We start from the raw sequence: 18,945 nt of genomic DNA on the forward strand, positions 1-18,945 counted from the left end.
TATTCTGTAAGATGTCCGCAGACCTCGACATATTGCATATAACCCATGTCATGCCTACTTACATCTGAAATAGGGGCTAGGCCTGGATGCGCTGGCAGCCCTTACTTATCACCTAAGGACTCAACGGCCAACTCACTTTACGTTAATACCCTGTTGAACAGTTCATGTGGCTTTCACTAGAATAAAGATGATAAATCGTCCGCCAACCGGTCAACGAGGATAATCCTACCCCCGGGTTGTATAGCAGGCATGAATATCTTGATCCAATTAGGCTCACCGTTTATCTCATCCTCGCTCTCGATACGTTCGGCTGTATAAGAGTCGTAACTTGTCGCAAAACCATAGCTTTGCAAGCCTGCGATGACGAGTAGCTTCAACTTCAGCCAGCGGCCCATTTCTTGCGCACGTTTGATGATTTCAGACTTACCGATACATCCGCGTTCCGTGTTTAAGTCGTGGCTGTAGATGCGCAGGTCTAGGAGCACGCTCTCAAGTTGCGGCATCTTCGACCAAGATAGCCATATGGGCGTGGCGCGATCAAGGTCTATGGCCATATCGAGAGCCTCAAGATTGTCGTCGCTGATTTCCGTCTCGGGATCAACCATGCTACGGGCACTTACATCCATTAATGCTAAGGGTGAGTGAACTACTAAATGTCGGAGGAGCTTAAAGACGTGAGATTTACCGAATGGCGTCTTCCGGTTTGCAACGGTAGGTAGGTCGTCGTCGAAGGGGAGAAATCGTCGTAGTACTTGTCCGCGTATGGGGTAAGTATCTTGAACATGCGTTAGGAAACTTTGTTCGGCGATATCATCCGGAAGGGTATCTATTGCCATTCGGAAGACCTGTGTACCCTCCTGGAAGAATATCCTGACCGTTTCGTCGTAGCACCATTTATTGAGTGTAAGGACACGATCGTCGAGGGTTTTCATGGGGAGGAAAATGTGATCTTCTCCGTGGTCGAAATTCGCCGTGAAGTGACTAGCTTGATAACCAATTCCTCGCGTATAAGTAACAACTCTTGTTAGTTGTAGCGATCTTTCTAGAGTACGATGTTCTCGCTTACAAGCATTCCAATCGGGTACCAAGAGATCCAACGCGCACTTAGGTTCCTTATTTATTACTTTCTCGAGGATCATCGCAAACATGTCGGGTGGAAGGTTTGGACTTGCATTTGAATTTCTGTTTTTCCTTTCTTCCACATCGTCATCGGACCCGTCAAGCTTATGCTCCTGATGCTGATGCTGATAGCCGACATCATGACTATTAGAATACGCATCTGCAGTATATCTTTTAGCTTTGGGAAGATCTTCTTCCTCCGAAAGTGAGACGGTTTGGTCCAAATCACTCTCGAGAGGTTCCTTGTTTGGGGACTTGGGGAGATCCGAGATTGAGATGAGACCATCGCTCGCCATCTGGATTAGAATGCGCGCAGCTTCAAACCCTTCTTGGATCAGTTCTTCGTTAATTTGCTCTGCGGTCTGTGATCGTCCTAGCCACTTTTCTTTGCAGACGGGACAGACGTACTGGATCCGATTTCCTACCCGATCAAATATCCGGCCATGAAGCTCAGTGTGGAAACGCGACACACATATCGCTCGAGGAGTTGAGCTACTGTCATCTCCGAAGGAATCACTCCTGTTGAACCGATCGAAAAATCGTTGTCTTCGTTTTTTCACGTTTTTCTTTCCACGGCCCCCTGACAGCGCTCTTTTAACTACGAGAGGGGTGCTAGGTCGGTCCTTCATTTCGGGTAGTATTGTATTTTCGGAGGAGGGAAGGATAGTGAAGTCATGCAACCCCAGACTACTTTTAATCCTTATGTATGTTAGGAATTAGAGTCGTCAATGACAATGCTTTGTATTGTTTAAACAGATACCGCTAATCATCTCCTATTGTCGGTAAGAAATGGGTTACTAACTGTCTTTATTCAGATAATAAGGTAGATTTTCGTTCCTAAACACGATAATGGTTTAGTTGTTTGATGCTAAGCTGGCTCTTTGTTTCTGGGTATACAATAACATTGTCTAAGACCACAATAAAGGATTGACACTTTTGTTGCTTCTTGTGACTCAGTCTTAATGCCACGGGACTCATGCTGCTGGGTATGTACCTATGAAAAACTCATGTATCGTCCTTATTCCCGAGGTTTGACTCTAGGCGAGATACTCTTATGCCTACTATCGAGATAAATTAGTATATGGGGTAATTCACTTCTATAACTAAAAGACGCGATAGTATGATGGGACAGTGTCACAAGGGTTACGGTTACGGTTAGGGTTTCTCCTACCATAAAACGGTCTAAAGAAGATGCGTATGTATTAGATAGGTACCTAATCTATCTAACTATCTGTGAAAAGAGTGAATATTTTCATGCCTGAATCACATCCTACCACTAGCCATTCCTATCACACATACAGGATTTCTACATCAGTTTCCCCTAAGCACCGCCAAAGACCAAAAGGCTTCTAATCATGACTCCACCAAAGCCACGCTTGCATAACAAGGCCCGGCCGCCGTGAACGGGGAATTCAGCCACGATCATAACACTGACGTCCTCAATACGAACGCCAGATTTAACTAACAAGTCTAGCATCGCACAAAGCGTGCGCCCACTGGCAAGCACATCATCCACTACCAACACTGACGTGCCTCTTGAAACCACATACCGGTTCATCTCAAACTCCCCAACTTCTGAATCGTCGGTCACCAAAGACGAAACGTGCGACGCGAGCCTCGTGTTGGAAACGGTGGGTGGTGGGAGCTTACCACCTTTGCGAATTAGCACTAAGGGCAATTCGAACGTCTTGGCCAATGCCGCTGCAAAGATGAAGCCGCCAGTCTCACAAGATGCCACCGCATCGACTGTGGCCAATTCATCCATGGTAAAATGCGTTTCTAGTAGGTCTACGCATAGGGTCAACCCACCCGGCTGCTGGGCGATGTCTAACACGTGGTGGAACCCGAATTCCGGGCATGGAAAGCCGGGTACCAGAGGTACCATGTCGGCCAGCCGCTGCAAGTCTTCGTCGAAGAAGGGAAGCAGGTATTTCTCAGCGAATCTTGTTGCCTCCCTGTCTCCATTCGTGTCATTGTCGAAGACGAAACCAGGCCGGTAGTTCAGGGGCTTCAAACTCGATCTGTCATCGCTGCCGTCCTTGTTGGCTTTGTTGTCGATGCTAACCATACCAAACCCGTCGCAGGCTCGGCGTATCACTAGTGTGTTTTCGTCAATTTCGATGCGAACCTCGATTAGTCTGCTCTCTGGCACCAGTCTCCAATACTTGGCGACCGGCGCTTCGTCTCTCATTCCAGTGATTAGCAACACATCGACATCTACAGCGCCGCGCACCACATCTAGAAAATTCTCCTCTAGGAGTTTAGGTCTTTGTCGCACCTGGTCCTCGAAAAAAGCCGTCAACGCTGCTCTGTGTTGCTCTTTATAGGAGCGGTCATTGAGCAGGCGATCTAGGTCGGCACCAGTAGTTGATGCGTATTCTCGTTTGGTAGCGTCGCTGATGCTGACCACACGTGTCGTGAGCTTTTTCTCAGTGTATGTGGTGAGAAAGGAAGCCCAAATCCTAGCGCAATGGTCTTTTCCGGCGTAGGTTTCGCCTGTAACAAGCATGATAAGCTTCTGTCTAGCCAGTGCTTTCGGGACCGGGCAGGTGTGAGCCAACACATTGTGAGGGTCTAAGTTGCGTTTGAGACGACTCAGGCGAGAGATGTTTGGCCCAAATGCCTTGGTCGCTAAAGCGGCGTCTCGGTGGCCCGGTCCAAGGTCGGCACTGTATACGCCATCACTCTTGGGTAACAAGACTTTAGCGACGTCGTAAACCCATTGAACGGCGGCTTGAGCGGTTTCAGTCCCATCTTCGTCGCGGGGCCAGACACCAGCAACCACGCACGCAAAGGTCCAGTCTCGACAGCCGAAAGCAGTGGCATTAGCCGCTATGTCGCCTACCGCTTCACCACCTAGCATAATTTGGATATAGCAGAATGGTGAGGGACGAGTTTCAAGGGCCCCCAAGATGTTGCTGACGATTTGGGATGCTCCGATGGTACGTTTCAAGAAGAAACATCGTTTGAGTGACGAAGTCTTGGTGCCGCCATGCATCCTAGACATGCTCATTCCAGTGTCGAGTAAATCGACGCCGTTGAGGTACTTGAACTTGTCTTCGACGCCCCAAAGTTTGATATGTCTGGGCTCTGGCACAGCCACGGACGCGTCCACACTAGTCACTTCCAAGTGCAGCTGATCGGCGTACCAATACAGATATGCCTCCGCAGAGATATGCCGTGGGAGTCCCTGAGCGAATTTATCAAAAACTCTAAGCCCATGCTGCGCCTCACTGTCGTCCTTTAGCGGGAAGATCCAGTTTCGGCGCAAATAGGTCGGGGCTGCGTAGGCCTTGAAAGTAACGCTGACCACGATCCCAAAGTTGGTCCCGGCCCCTTTTATCGCCCATAAGAGATCGGCTTCGTGAGTTTCCGGGCGCACTGCGCCGGCCGGTCGGTGTTGGCTTGGCACGCTACCGACATAGACGACATCACCAGAATCGACTCTGACCAGCACTGCACCGACAATAGCGTCACACGCAAGCCCGCGCAATCTAGCCAGATGCCCGATGCCGCCTTGAAGCCAGGATCCCGCGCCAACACTTGGGCCGGTCCCAAGGGGCACTGTCAAACCTTCCGCCATAGCCTTGCCGACGATGTCCCCAGTCTTACAGCCAGCCTCGGCGACGACGTAAGGACCGGATTCGGGACCCGATTCTTCTCCATCTCCCGAAGGCTTGAGAATGTGTACTTGGCCAAAGGCGCCCATGTCGACGGCGACAACATTAAACTCGACACAATGGCCACTGTGACCTCCGCCAAGGATTGTAAGGCTGGCCTTATGCTTCAGAGCCCACCAAACGCATTGTTGGACATGTCGAACTGTTTTCGGCTGAACAATTACGGCGGGACGGTGGAGGCGAGCCTCCGCGTTTTCGATTGTCTGGTCCCCTTTCACAAATGGCATCTGCTCTATCAGCTCCCGCAAAGCGGTCACATGTGGTGTAGGTGGCGCCATTAGTCCGTATTACTATGTGATTTATGAGAGCCTTATGGGTAGGTATCATAAACTTCTTGATGATTTACCAACCTAGATAAGCAACTCACTTACCCAGACTAATATAGTATCCTACCAGAGATCAGCACAATTCGATGCTCTCTCATGAGTGGCTTGTTGGAAACAAACCTGTATCTAAATCATACACATCCTTCAAACATTTAGGTGCGTTTGATGTTGCTTTCCTTGCATCATGCTAACATTGATGCATGCATGGCTCAAAACGAAACATTTGTGTCAGGCAACAAAGAGCAAGCGTTATATGAATTGCATTATCTCGCATATAATATCCGCATAAAATTTGAACTCAGTTCTTTAGGCCGCCTTGTTTTGCTTTCACGTACTACGGTTTGGTTGGCCTACCATATGCTTGTTCCCGCCGGCAAGCAGCTTGCATCAGCTTCTAGACCTAGCCCAGCATAAATAACAGAAAACAAACGCTACCCAATGGTGGAATCCGCCTTACACACTCCATGTTCTATATGCATCTCACTCACATCAGCCATTGCTTCATTACCAGCATGGGGCAACTTTATGTCTTAAGTCGAAACACCCTCTTGTGGGCCACCCCCTCGTGGGCCACCCTTTTCCCATACAAAACCGTCAAAATCCAACTACTATAATTAATTAAATAAAATAGATAAAAATATACGGATGAAGGTTTCACACTCTTACAGCTATATTATATGCGTAAATTTAATTTTGTAATTTTCAGACTTTTTTAACCTATTTAAATGAAAGGTTTTTTTTGTTTTAACAAATATGCATATAAAATATACGGAAAATTGTTAAAGCTTATAACACTTCGGATTTTTAATATATAAATTTAATTTTAAATATTTTAAATATTATAAAAGGTTAATTATATAATAATGATTAAATATTTTAAAAAAGTATTTTATTTTATTTTTATAATTTAAAATATAAAGATTTTTTTAATTTTTATATTTTTTTATATTTTTTAAAAAATAAAAATCCCGTTTTTTAATTATAATAAACTTAATAAATTTAATTATTAAAACTTTATAATATATATATAAAATTTAAATTTTATTATTTTTAAAACATTTAAAACTAAAATATTATATATTATTTTTATAAAGTTATAAGCCTTAACAATTTCGTATATATTTTATATGAAAAAATGTTAATGAATTTCATTTTTATAATTATTTAAATTTATAAAACGAAGAAAATTCCAAAAATTAAGCCGCTTTAAAATTCTTAATATTTGAATATTATAAACTCATAAACCGTTAACTATATATTTATAAGTATTTTATTTAATTAACTATAAGCATCGGAGTTAAGCCGTTTTGTATGGGAAAAGGGTGGCCCACGAGGGGGTGGCCCACAAGAGGGTGTTTCGACTTAGCCCCTGAAAGCCCGCGTATGCCGGCTACACGGGTGCCAAATTGTCAATAATAGCCGCTATATCTAGTGAATGAACGCTAAATTTTCTTTCCCAGGCCAAGTAGAGTGTAAAATTGGTGTTGTTCCTTCTCATTACCTTTCAGCGAACCCAGCATACTCTGGGTAGACGTCAAGGTCCCCGTTTTCTCTACACCCCTCATCACCATGCACATATGCGTACACTCCATGACCACCGCAACTCCTAGTGGACTCAATACCTCATCTATCGCTTCTGCAATCTGCCTCGTCAAACGTTCCTGAACCTGCAATCTGCGCGCGAAAATCTCGGCGATTCGTGCCAGCTTTGACAATCCAAGCACCCGGCCGTTCGGAATGTACCCAACATGCATCTTATGTTTTCCGCGATGTTAGCACCAAGTATCAAGAAGTATATCTTATAATGAGGTTTCAGGGGCGTATAGGAGCAGAGAAAAAGGTACCTTTCCAACGAACGGCACCATATGATGCTCACACATGCTAAATATATCGATATCGCGTACGACAACGAGATCACGAGTATCGACACTAAAAATAGCGTCACTAACAACTTCCTCTACCTTTTCGGAGTACCCTTTGGTAAAGAACAGAAGTGCTTTAGCGTATCGATCAGGTGTCTTCATAAGACCCTCACGATCTGGATTCTCGCCGATTTGATGCAGAATGCCGCGAACTGCGGCTGCTATGGCAGCTGGTGGGGGTACAATGCCTGCGTCGTCCATCGACGGGCCCAGCTGTGGTTGCCAGAGGAACTTTCGGTCTGGAATAGCTAACGTCGATCGAGATCAGACAAGGTAATTTTGAACGGAGTTGGGGAGTATACTTACTTTTTTCGTTGGTACCATGCGCATCAAGCGTGTTCGTGGGACTTACGTTTATTAACGAAGAGTTACCGCCAATGCAATTTCTTCTCGTGGCCACATCTGTCATCAAAGTGGAGTTGCTGGACATGATGTGTAGCCGTATGCGTATAGCTTTGAGATGGAAGTAGGAAATTGGAGGTGACGGTTGGATGAAGCCGCAGGTTTTTAAGAGTGGTTTTAGTAGATTCACCAAATTTATGGCAGACTACTCTAGGCTCACCACCTCACAGGAGAAGCAGATAGAAAGTTACCTACATATGAAAAATGGCACGGTGATAAGATTAAATAAAGGGACAAATTCCAGTCTCTACTTTACCAGGCTTCTCATTTCTGACCTACTAGTACTTAACACACGCAAGAAGGCTTGAATCCGGGTTTTACACAGTGGAATGCGTTCAGTTTGGGAGAGCTCCAACAAGGAAGCAATCAACTGTGATCCTATCTTCACTTAGCCGTCGGGAGGTTGCAGCTTGAACCGCATTGGCAACTATGGCTTCGGGCTTCATTTCTCATACTACATAGTACAATAGAGTCAAACCCAGTCTATCATGTCCCTTTTTGCTGGCTGCTCCTTCAGCGTTAGACACCAGGATATTGACGACGATGATAATATTTTGTCTATAACTTTGTTAAATGGAAGACGTCAAAACAGACATCTTAGCCACAATGACTAGAGCATAATCTGATCTCCATATATCATCCTAAGTGGCCAGTAATTAGACATCCAACTCAAAACAATCATGGAGCCTCAAACAAACTTTGTTTGTTCTAGATATCATGTCATCTGGGAAAGCGAATCAATGACATCCATGATGGATATGCAGTCCAATCACATAGTATGTTCCTGTTTCCATGAAAAAAAAAACTCCACAAGTCTTTATAGTTACCCCACGATACTGTTACCTAAAGCAAGCAATGCACATTGACACCAATCCATTTGTCTGATGTTGCTATCACCCACTTCTTCTGATTGCTGTCTTAGCTCTAACTCTCACAGATTTAACTGATCTAATGTCATAGGGCAATTAAGTAATCCATCCATATAGGGATTAGCCCTTGGTTACATCAGCTGAGCATGGGTATATCTAGCACTTGATTCTATAGGAGCAAAGCCCCCCTTTACTTAACAGATCATTCCGCTCATTATATTAAAGATCCGGCACCCACAGACTGTGTGACATCTAGGAATAGATGGTGGTCGACTCTAGGAGATAAGTTTAATTCCGGGGACATTTCGCTATATACTCACGTGCTCTTGTGGCATAAGGAATTTATGTTTGATTATTAATCTATCTGGGTGATTAATATGTCGAGCTTTATTAGGTCTAATTATGCTATTACAAGGGTCAAGTCTCGAGCCTTTACTTCCCATATACTTCTCCCTCAGCTATACTAACAGAATTCCTCGCTAGATCTAGAGGTTGTCGTCCTTATTCACGCCTATTAACCAAAATCCCTACTAGTGTTAATAAGGTTGTAGTGGAAATAGGATCTTCCTAAGTCCATCGACAAGCCACGCCAAGGAAGGATGGAGGAACGGTATTTGCCGTTATTCACTGTATTAAAAGACATCGTCGCCACTTTGATTTATAATGCCATGCCTATCATTAAAAATAGGAACTGGAAGGTAAGCACTTAAAAATTGGAGCACCTATAAAATTGACATTAATTTATTGCCCAGGAACAGCTTGACTGAAATAGCCTCAGTCTCTATAGGTAGCTAGGTAAGGATAGGTATTTATTGGAAGTTGAATCTTTTACGAGACCTTCGGTACCAAGTAGTCGGTATTGCCCGGAGATGGTAACATCGATCCATACAGCCGGGTTCCTTCATCCCCATAGCCACGTGGTAGTTGGTTCAATAAGTAGGAATTTAGGCTGTTCAACGCGCCGCTACACCCACAATAGGTACTAGATGATTAATAACGTGGGTGCTGTTTACCTATAGAATTTCCATTCGAGACGCCAAGCTATTATTTAGCGGTGTATGGAGCCTAATGCATTGTTAGGATTTAGCATCACCACCCCCTTGCTCACCATGGCTTTAGCGTAGTTGACATGACCAATTTGATCAAGATTCATCCATCATAGCTCGCAATTATAGAACGCTATACCAAGTAGAGAGGAGTATTCATAGAAACGTACGATCAAAAGGAGCGACAAAAGGTCACCGCAGCTTCGTAGCTCACCAGTCAGATTTATTCGATTCCGTGGGTGTCCAAGCACACAACTATATCATACACTGTTGCCTTGTTTTATTAATACGAAATGATCTCTTTTTTACTCGGAAGTTGCATCGATCAAATCCACGTTCAATTGAATCTTACTTAGGCCAAGTGATCTAGATTAATAAGGATTCTGGTCCATTCCTACCCTCAAGGCATATATATATCATTGGCCAGCTCGGACTAACCCCTGAAAGTCCCACTGGGCTGTAGCTAGCGGCCCCGATTTAGCAAGGATATTCTGCATATCAAGATATCTCTCATAAGCTCCCGTCGTCTCGGCCGCAGGTATTCGCACCGAAAGTCAATTGACACCTTAACGAAGATACGCGAGAAAGCAAATCACTCTCAGTGGATCGCTCGGATTCGACCCTCTTGTGAAACACCGGCCACGTCCTTTCTCATTCTGTCTATACCTATGCCTCGAAAAGGTAGTCGGAAAGTTAGGACGGGCTGCCTGACCTGCAAGTATGTTTCCTCAATCAGTATCCAATCGCCAACCAACTAGTAGCTTAAGTTGACGTTCGAATAGAGCACGCAAGGTGAAATGTGATGAAGCGAAGCCACATTGCAACCGGTGTATCAATAGCGGCCGCACGTGCGAGGGTTATGTCTCTAAACCAACCCCTGGGCTGCTCTGGCATCGGCCGCGCCAGCTATTCCAAAGTATCGATAGCGCGAGCGAAGGGAGGGCCCTACAATACTTTTGCGAGCAGACGGCTCAGTTCTTATCAGGCGCAACAGATCCATACTTCTGGACCCATCTAGTCATGCAGTTCAGCAACTTCGAGCCAGCGGTCAGACACTCTGTGGTTGCTATCAGCTCGTTATATGAACAATTTCAAGACAAGTCCGCATCTCACTCAGATGTTCAACTGAAAGACAACAGCCTTGCGCTACAACATTATAATGCTGCTATCCGCGAGCTGAAAACGACAGATAATCAACCCCTGGTGCTACTGGTCTGTGTCCTTTTTATCTGCATCGAGTTTCTGCAATCCAACAAAGAAGCAGCTATTCAACATTGCAAACATGGTATCGCATTATTGGAAAATACCAATTATGCATGGGCTAGAGAACACTTAGTTCCTGTTTTCCGACGCTTAAGTGTCTTTCCGTATTTTTTCGGAGTTGGGAGTGCAGACTTCCCCGATTTAGTCTTCGTGAACGAACCTCTGCCAGAAACATTCAATACTTGGGCCGATGCTCAAACGGCCATGGACAGCATAATGAGCCGGACTCTGAAACTGGTGAGAGGGGGTGACATGTACCGATTTGGAAGTTCAAGATATAGGAAAATACCAACTGAACAACTGAGAGAGCAAGAGGAGATTGGATACCTCTTAGACAAATGGCAACTATTGTTTCAGGGCCTAGACTCTCGGTCAATGTTACCAACTAATACGTCTGTAGCCGAAAAGTATAAGCTCGGAGTGGATTTCATCCAAGCGATGTCGCGTATCGTTCTCTCAGTACGCTATGAGACTTGTCGAATCTGGTTAAACATAGCTTTCGAGGCCAACGAGATATGTTACGATTCGCATCTCGATAGTTTCCGACGAATGCTTGATTCTTGCTTACTGCTTGACGCCGCGATCCCTCACTCTTCTCGGACACCACCAGCCAAACGCACTCCGCGATTCATTTTCGAAACGGGTTTCACGCCGATGATGCACTTTATGGCAACGAAATGTCGCGAGTACAGTATAAGGCTGGAAGCCTTACGATTAATAAAAGAATTGGGAGTTCCGCGAGAGAACTTGTGGGAGGTTGATCAGATGTTCGCAATAGCTCGACGAGTTATCGAAATAGAACATGGCGTCTCGTTAAATGATCTTGGACAACCCGTTACTACACCAACATATCCTAATTTTCCACCTGATGAAAATAGGATACGGTACACCCCAACAGAACCCAAGGCAGCTGTGTATATTGACCAAAGTGGCAAGGAGATACGGGGATGGTCCGTGGGCTTCATCATGCCAGGTCATCATGATAATTACTCTATTCACAGCGAATTCATCGCCGCCTAGACCCCTCGATCTTTTATTTAATGTTGGTTCCAGCCAACATTCCAACTCGGGGGTTATAGCTTATGAAGAGCCAAGTAGGACTGGGTTTCCTTAGATACCCGAGTTTGTTTCCAGTCCGGTTCCGGCCAAACTATTCATCAAAGAGATGAAATAAAATTTAATTTTATCATATCATCATACGTGATAAGTTCTGTCTCGTATACATCCCTCCACGATCTTATGTCTCTCACTTTCCGTCCTCATCAAGATGGCAGAGTATCAAACTTCGCGCTTACTATTACTAATCGTAAAAAAGATAAAGCTCTTTTGTGCTTCAAACCCCGTGATAGGAAAATACTTAGGTAGACAAAGCGGCCACGAAATATCATGGATTATACCGACAGCTAGGCAACTTTATCATCCCTGAGGCCTGGTACTGGTCTAACAATGCATTGGCACAAACTGGTATCTTTATTACTGCAGGATTGCAAACAAAGAAGTAAAATATGTTCTTTAACACAATAGACATCAGAAGAACTTAGGTATATTTACCTCGGCAAGTGGATCGGGTTTAAATAGGCATAAGAGAACTATCACTGGCTGGAAGTCCATGGTTCTCATTTCTCTTCACTGATGATTTGAAGATTTTTATGAAAGATGACGTATCCGAATCTTAATGACTTCAACGGAGGGCACCTGATTGCCGGTAGAAATCACACCCTGGATGAAGAACTATGGAGTGAATCGCGTGCTATTCGTTATTACTCTTGCGCTCCGATCACGTATGGAATCGAACTGCAGTTCTTGATTCCTGTTCTGATCCAAGGGCGACCAGATCCAAATCCAGATGACCCTCGAAAGGTCATCTTTGTAAATGTAGATGCAACTACTACTTACTCTCAGGTTGAAGACATAGTCACTCAAAATATTTTACATGTTTTACGTGGACAGGTACAGGTCCCAGCGACGACACATCTGGGTCCCCCGTTCCCAACTCGCGAAGCCTTTGCTCAACTAGACCAGGAGTCTCAGGCCGTATCTGATATGGGCGCGTATGAACAATGGATTGTCACGACAGACAAAAGCTTAGTCCCGGAGAATGACCAATTCTTGGAACACTATGATTGGATCGGCGTCAAGGTCAAATCCAATAAACGGGATATGTCTAATCCGGACCACTTTGATCAGGTCGGCAGGGTTATTGAAGCTCTACGTGCCAACTTTCGGGTCCGCCTACCGCCTACGACATCCTTGTTTATTCACGTCGGCGAGGCCTTTCGTGATGAGAGAGAGTGGCAGGATGGTCCAAGACATTTGCGGGCATTCTGTACGATGTGGTGGTTTCTTGAGCGGTATGTATTACAACTTGCTCATCCATCTCGTCGCACTCATCCGGAATGTTTACCTTTAAGGGAACATTCACGCATTGCTCAAGGCCTGGAAGACCTGGATCTAGAAAAACATGAAATGCACCCCAGTAATTTCGCACACATGTACCAGCAGATGCAATATATTGTCCCATTGTTAACGGGCCAGGAAATGGACATAATCAAAAGCTTCTGGAAAGCGAAGGACGCCGCCATAATCTGTCAAAGGATGACGGTGCCGGCGACTCAATGGGTTGACGTGGGATGGGGAGTAAAACTACCAAGACCAACAGAAGCGAGAGGTAGTGTTGGTTTCTCGGGATTCTGTAGATGGGGCCTACGCAGTTCGATCAATTTACACAATAATGGACATACAGGAACATTTGAGTTCAGGAGTATGGAAAGTACTTTGGATCCTCTCCCTATCATCAACTGGCTAGCAGTTGTGACTAGGCTGTATGACTTTTCTCGCAGAGGAAATACTGGCGATATCCTAGGTATCCTACAGAAGGCTCTTGCTTTTGAGCCACAGTACAGCGGCGTTCAGTTACTTCAAGATCTTGGTCTTCCTGTGCAAGCCGAGTATTTCCAAGCCAAGATCGAGAGGCAGCCTACAACACTGATGGAAGATTTCAACACTTTGTTCGTTCCCGTTAAATGATGAGATATGGGATAATTGCAATAGACGTTTAATTTATTGAGGTAGATTGGAATAACTCTTATAAATGCATGTATCTGCTTTTGTCAATCATCATTGTAACCAAGCGTGACCATTTGCCAAGACTTACAGCCCCTGCTATAATCTAACTACTAATAGTATAGCGCCCTCCTATCTCCCCTGGTGATCTTCTTAAGAACCAAAACAAAACGTCATCCTATCATCTTCTCTCTTCTTCACTTCTTCAATTATTCAACTCATAAGTCGACCATCATGGCACCCAGACGTCTATGGCCCTGCACGGTGTTACTTACGGCGCTGGGCGCTGTAACGGCATCCGAGCTTCAGAAGCCCTTAACATCGCAACAGGGTCCTCTAGTCGCTGATAGCGCATTCGCCAAATCGTTGGTTGACACCGACAAGCTGCAGGACAGCATCAAAATAGACAACCTCCTAGACCGCGCCAAAGACCTTTTTGAGATTGCCCAGTTATCCGAGCCGGAATTTGGACATCCTACTCGAGTTATCGGAAGCAAGGGTATGTGACGATATCGTTCTTTTCCAACCTAAATAACGCGTGACTCATCCTCAAACTCATAGGTCATGCTGGAACATTGGATTATGTGTACTCTGCCTTAGAAGGACTCGGTGATTACTATACCCTTTCAAAACAGCCATTTCCTGCTGTTATGGGAAAGGTCTATGAATCCCGCCTGGTCATTGGTCACGATGTGCCTGAGTCCGCCTCGCCAATGTCACTAACTCCCCCGACTGCAAACAAGGAGCCAGTTTACGCAAGACTTGTTCTTGTCGCAAACGACGGGTGTGAAGCATCTGATTATTCGTCTGATGTAGCAGAAAACATTGCTTTTATCCTTCGTGGCACGTGCCCTTTTGGTACTAAGTCACAGCTTGCCGGCAAGGCTGGTGCGGTCGCAGCAATTGTGTATAACACCGACTCGGGGGAGCTCTCCGGCACTTTGGGTACCCCTGTTCCCGAACATGTTGCTACGTTTGGTTTGTCGGGTAAAGATGCCGCTCCCGTACTTGAGAAGTTAAAGGCGGGCAAGGTTGTCGATTCGATCGCGTACATTGATTCCGAAGTGAACCAGATTCAGACTACCAACATTATCGCACAGACCGTCGAGGGAGACCCGGATAATTGCGTCATGCTCGGTGGTCATAGTGATAGCGTTTCTGAGGGGCCCGGTATCAACGATGACGGTTCGGGTAGCTTAACGCTCCTCGAAGTCGCCACTCAATTGACTAACTTTAGCGTCAATAACTGTGTACGTTTTGCGTGGTGGGCCGGAGAAGAGGAGGGCCTTCTCGGATCGGATTACTACGTCGACGTTTTACCGTTGGAAGAAAACCTCAAGATCCGACTTTTCATGGATTACGACATGATGGGAAGCCCAAACTTCGCCTACCAGATTTATAACGCGACGAATGCTGCCAACCCGGTGGGTTCGGAGGAGCTCAGAGAGTTGTACGTTGATTGGTACACGAGCCAAGGCCTCAACTTTACCTTTATCCCCTTCGATGGACGTAGTGACTACGATGCTTTCATTCGCAACGGTATTCCAGGTGGCGGTATCGCAACAGGCGCCGAGGGCATCAAGACCAAAGAGGAGGAAGTCATGTTTGGTGGCAAGGCAGGCGAATGGTATGACCCATGCTATCACCAGCTGTGTGATGACATTGGCAATGTCAATTCAACTGCGTGGTTAGTGAATACCAAGGTTAGTTCACACCCATCTTTTTATTCCCTTTCCCAGAGTAGTGTTTCTAACCTTATGCGTAGCTCATTGCTCATTCCGTTGCGACTTTCGCTGTGTCGTTCAAGGATTTCCCCGAGCGTTCGAAGACGACAGCACTGGCCGCGTCTGAGCAACCTCGACGTTACCACGGCCGTTATCTCATTCTATGAATCTAGTCTAATTAAATAGAAATTTTTGGCTACCTGGTCAAATAGGAATTAAATCTTACCTAATCTACATGAATACCTGGAACTTGTGTGATCGAACTCGCAGTTTTTATCATTCAACTATCCGCCGCCTCGCCTTCCACACACTATTAATGAGGATTAATTACAACGATTCTCTACATGCAGGACATGACACTGCAACAATCACACGATCTAGACATGACCACGGACCCAAGCACCTAGAGGAGTAGACGTTAGAGGACGTTAGAGGACGTTAGGCTAACTTATGCGTAAAAGTAACCTTATTTGTACCGGCGAGGATTTCTCCTCCATCATAGCCAGGCACACAAGTTTAACTTATTGTGCGTTTGCAGATTTCTAGAAACTCATTACCGACGATCTTAGTTATGAAATTGCAAGCCAAGATGTCATAAAATCATAGAGCGGCCAATCACCGCGAGGTGTAGAAGTGTAGGTGACCAAACAGTCAAACAATACTGAGAACCGCTCTGACTTGGCACGCTTTTATAGCTTCAATACAGAATATACTCTACTGCAGGAACAGCAACATTGTCCTTGGGTATGGCTAAGCATAGGCACTCATGTTCCATCCAAAGCCAGCAGCTCCACCAATCATATCGCGACCCTGAAGGGTGACCTGCTTGAATAGCTGTGAATCATCAAAACTCATGGATGTCCATGATCCAAGGTCAAGGAGTTACTCCGGTAGAGTCCTTAGTCTCAGTTGATTTGCAAGTATTCACCTCTAAAGATTAATACTTAAATATCCTAGCGGGCTTCCCCTTTCGGTCTTCCATTTTTCACGATGCACCTTTTACCACTTTACTCTGAAACATACTTACCTACTTTACATACTTATCTTACACAATGGAAATGAAATTACTTTCTATTACATCGATCCTCACCCTTGGAACCCCAATCATCATGGGGCTTCCAGGGTGCATTGCGGAGGCCTCAGCGAACCAGGCGATGCTCAATTCGTCTATTTCGATTCCTCCTCACGTTACGGGGCCTGTGAACACCACACAAGCGAATTCAACAGTGTTAAATGCTCCTCAAGTTACGCCTGCACCGAACCAGGCCACTGTAGAGGCCGGTGAATTCATGTTCACTCTAGTTAACTCTCACACGGCTCCGGTCGTGACGATACATGCGCATGGAGCCGGTAACCCGGGAGCAGTCGGGAAAGACAACGAGCCACACACCATGAGCCGAGGCCAAACCGATACGTTCGCAGTACCGACTGGAGTAAGTCAACCATTAACTTCCAGGAGATATTAATATATAGCCCAGTTCTATTCACGTGTCTATATAGCTTGCTGACTCTGGGCGTATAGTGGAGCGGACGGGTAGCCATGTTCGAGGATGGGTATCAGAAGATTCTCGATCGAGCTACACTGTTGGAGGGTTCCTTCATGGTCAACCAGGGCAGCGCACGCATCGCTCTAGATGTCAGCTACGTGTAAGTCTTAACACAATACGTTAGTAATATCCGCCATGCTAACGAGAAATCCAGTGACGCTTTTACCGTACCGATGGTGTGCGAGTGCAATGACGTCGTAGTATTGGGCTGCAACCTAAATATGAACGACATTTGCCCGGTTTGTCATCATAAAAGTATTAAATCTTGCTAATGTTGAGAACTAACGAACGTCCACAGCAAAACCTCACGTTGAATGCGAAGACTTGCAAGAACCCCAACAGAGAAGTCTTACACGGCGCTCCCGCTCACAACCCTTTCGGGGCTTGTAAAGGTATGGCGTACACGTATCCTCAAGATGACTTGGCCACCAAGTACGACATGCCTGGATGCAGCCGCAGTACCACTTGCTGTATCGGGACAGCCTGCAAGCCTCATCCTGGGCAGACACTATGCCCAGCGGGAAATGGCCAGACGCGGCCATGTGCTACACCATAAATGGGTCTAGCTGATTGTGGTCTTGGATAGGGATAGATCAAGTATTGGGGGTTCCGTGTATGATTACAAACTTACCATGTAATTAGGGGCATGCTCTGTCGCGAGGACACTGGGACGGAGGTGCTTGAATCTCCAAACTCTATTCATGTACGAATATAATACTGTGTTATCCAATAGGCGGCACATCCCGCAACTCGCTCGTTGATTCTGCTGGTGTGGATCTGCTATCGGGTCGTCTCGGCTGCCTTATAACAACGCAGCAGACCGCACAACTCCATGATAGAAGTATGAATCTTAGGCCACTACTTAAGTTAGCAAAATAATAGCCTTTGACCGATACACCTGGTTGCCACTTGCCATAACGCATATGTCACTGCAACGGATAGAATGTCTGTATTTTCCCAAGGATATGGATCGTCCGCTGCGTCCTCGTGGTGGTTGCTCCGCTTAATGAGGAAGATCGAAGGGATCGCGAGGCACAACACCAGCAAATCCCCAAACGCTACGCATGATGGAGAGACACGAGGTATTGTGCGTGTCGAGTCAAGTATTCCCATTCTACAAGAAAGGTCAGCCAGACCTTGGAAGGCCTTGAGTAAACTACACGCCAGAGACAAGAGTTTTCAAATAGACCTTGCCAATGATTTTGACAATTGACAATCGGGACGTATTAGAAGAGATATGGATGATTTGACGGCACTCACAACTCGGACCCATCTACCACCAGCGCAATCACGGCCTAGGATCAGAATTTAGCGTCGATGCGGATGATGTGTATAAAATTTGAAGCCTTACCACCGATACCGAAAGCCCCAACGTCTTTCCCCAATTGACGCTTTCGTAAATTAGATTGGCCAGTAATACCACAGAAGCTCCCAAGCCAAGAATTCGGGCGATCGCGCCCACAATGGCGGCGGCCTTAGGTGCGCGCGGTCGAGCCATGTGTTTTTTGAGATTTGCGAGCGGAAGCGATCAACAAAACGAACTCGCCTATCGACAAAAGAAGATAGGGCGGTTTTATAATTATAACGTCGCTATATATACTCCGCGAACCGCAAATGGCCCCGGCCAGAAGTTTCGTTCAGGGTCCTGGGACACGTTACTGGGATTTAGGGTCGTTGCATATTAGCCATCCATTCGGATGCAAAGGCTGTCTTGGCGGCTGGTTGTCAGCGCGAACGGCGTGCTTCAGGCTTAACTACGATGCCGAGAGCATCTCTGGTCCTATTCAGGTACGATTTCCGTGTTTCTTTGCAAAATATTCATCATCAAATAAACGTGAAGAGATAACCCCAGACATAATTGACACCTGTTGAAGAGTAAGCTATGTGGCCAGATAGACATTTTACGCCCGTATGATAACGGCCTAGAGGGGGCAACCAACTTGACAATGACAGCTCATACTTGTAATAAAAAAGCAGGAGAGAT

General features: G+C 45.7%; 8 protein-coding genes across 8 annotated transcripts; 4 read left to right on the forward strand and 4 right to left on the reverse strand.

The window, feature by feature from the left end:
* Window positions 1-176: 176 nt before the first annotated feature.
* On the reverse strand, window positions 177-1,748 carry F4807DRAFT_455819 (uncharacterized protein; the record flags this gene model as incomplete). The annotated part of the gene is made up of 1 exon (XM_048000779.1): window positions 177-1,748. One exon carries the CDS (start codon window positions 1,746-1,748, stop codon window positions 177-179), a length of 1,572 nt encoding a protein of 523 aa, XP_047858694.1.
* Window positions 1,749-2,323: 575 nt separating this feature from the next.
* On the reverse strand, window positions 2,324-5,077 carry F4807DRAFT_468123 (uncharacterized protein; the record flags this gene model as incomplete). The annotated part of the gene is made up of 2 exons (XM_048002570.1): window positions 2,324-4,941; window positions 4,972-5,077. The coding sequence occupies 2 exons, from the start codon at window positions 5,075-5,077 to the stop codon at window positions 2,441-2,443; spliced, it is 2,607 nt and encodes an 868-aa protein (XP_047858695.1). The 3' UTR covers window positions 2,324-2,440.
* Window positions 5,078-6,567: 1,490 nt separating this feature from the next.
* On the reverse strand, window positions 6,568-8,622 carry F4807DRAFT_449513 (GTP cyclohydrolase 1; the record flags this gene model as incomplete). Its single annotated transcript, XM_048000031.1, has 4 exons — window positions 6,568-6,879; window positions 6,970-7,217; window positions 8,347-8,377; window positions 8,557-8,622. 4 exons carry the CDS (start codon window positions 8,620-8,622, stop codon window positions 6,568-6,570), a joined length of 657 nt encoding a protein of 218 aa, XP_047858696.1.
* Window positions 8,623-9,717: 1,095 nt separating this feature from the next.
* Window positions 9,718-12,288, forward strand: F4807DRAFT_407004 (uncharacterized protein). The gene is made up of 2 exons (XM_047996333.1): window positions 9,718-10,082; window positions 10,147-12,288. The coding sequence occupies exons 1-2, from the start codon at window positions 10,033-10,035 to the stop codon at window positions 11,645-11,647; spliced, it is 1,551 nt and encodes a 516-aa protein (XP_047858697.1). The 5' UTR covers window positions 9,718-10,032; the 3' UTR covers window positions 11,648-12,288.
* Window positions 12,126-13,654, forward strand: F4807DRAFT_468125 (uncharacterized protein; the record flags this gene model as incomplete). Its single annotated transcript, XM_048002571.1, has 1 exon — window positions 12,126-13,654. The coding sequence occupies exon 1, from the start codon at window positions 12,284-12,286 to the stop codon at window positions 13,652-13,654; it is 1,371 nt and encodes a 456-aa protein (XP_047858698.1). The 5' UTR covers window positions 12,126-12,283.
* A 214-nt stretch (window positions 13,655-13,868) lies between these two features.
* Window positions 13,869-15,696, forward strand: F4807DRAFT_407005 (Zn-dependent exopeptidase). The gene is made up of 3 exons (XM_047996334.1): window positions 13,869-14,189; window positions 14,252-15,393; window positions 15,456-15,696. The coding sequence occupies exons 1-3, from the start codon at window positions 13,925-13,927 to the stop codon at window positions 15,579-15,581; spliced, it is 1,533 nt and encodes a 510-aa protein (XP_047858699.1). The 5' UTR covers window positions 13,869-13,924; the 3' UTR covers window positions 15,582-15,696.
* Window positions 15,697-16,523: 827 nt separating this feature from the next.
* Window positions 16,524-17,517, forward strand: F4807DRAFT_455825 (uncharacterized protein; the record flags this gene model as incomplete). Its single annotated transcript, XM_048000780.1, has 4 exons — window positions 16,524-16,847; window positions 16,937-17,061; window positions 17,116-17,200; window positions 17,260-17,517. 4 exons carry the CDS (start codon window positions 16,524-16,526, stop codon window positions 17,515-17,517), a joined length of 792 nt encoding a protein of 263 aa, XP_047858700.1.
* A 155-nt stretch (window positions 17,518-17,672) lies between these two features.
* On the reverse strand, window positions 17,673-18,683 carry F4807DRAFT_117442 (uncharacterized protein). The gene is made up of 3 exons (XM_047992845.1): window positions 18,313-18,683; window positions 18,222-18,256; window positions 17,673-18,075 (listed from the first exon to the last, which is right to left on the reverse strand). Exons 1-3 carry the CDS (start codon window positions 18,457-18,459, stop codon window positions 17,829-17,831), a joined length of 429 nt encoding a protein of 142 aa, XP_047858701.1. The 5' UTR covers window positions 18,460-18,683; the 3' UTR covers window positions 17,673-17,828.
* Between the last annotated feature and the right edge of the window lie 262 nt (window positions 18,684-18,945).

This window comes from Annulohypoxylon truncatum, assembly GCF_022578515.1.
Source record: "Annulohypoxylon truncatum strain CBS 140777 unplaced genomic scaffold F4807scaffold_2, whole genome shotgun sequence".
NCBI lineage: Eukaryota > Fungi > Ascomycota > Sordariomycetes > Xylariales > Hypoxylaceae > Annulohypoxylon > Annulohypoxylon truncatum.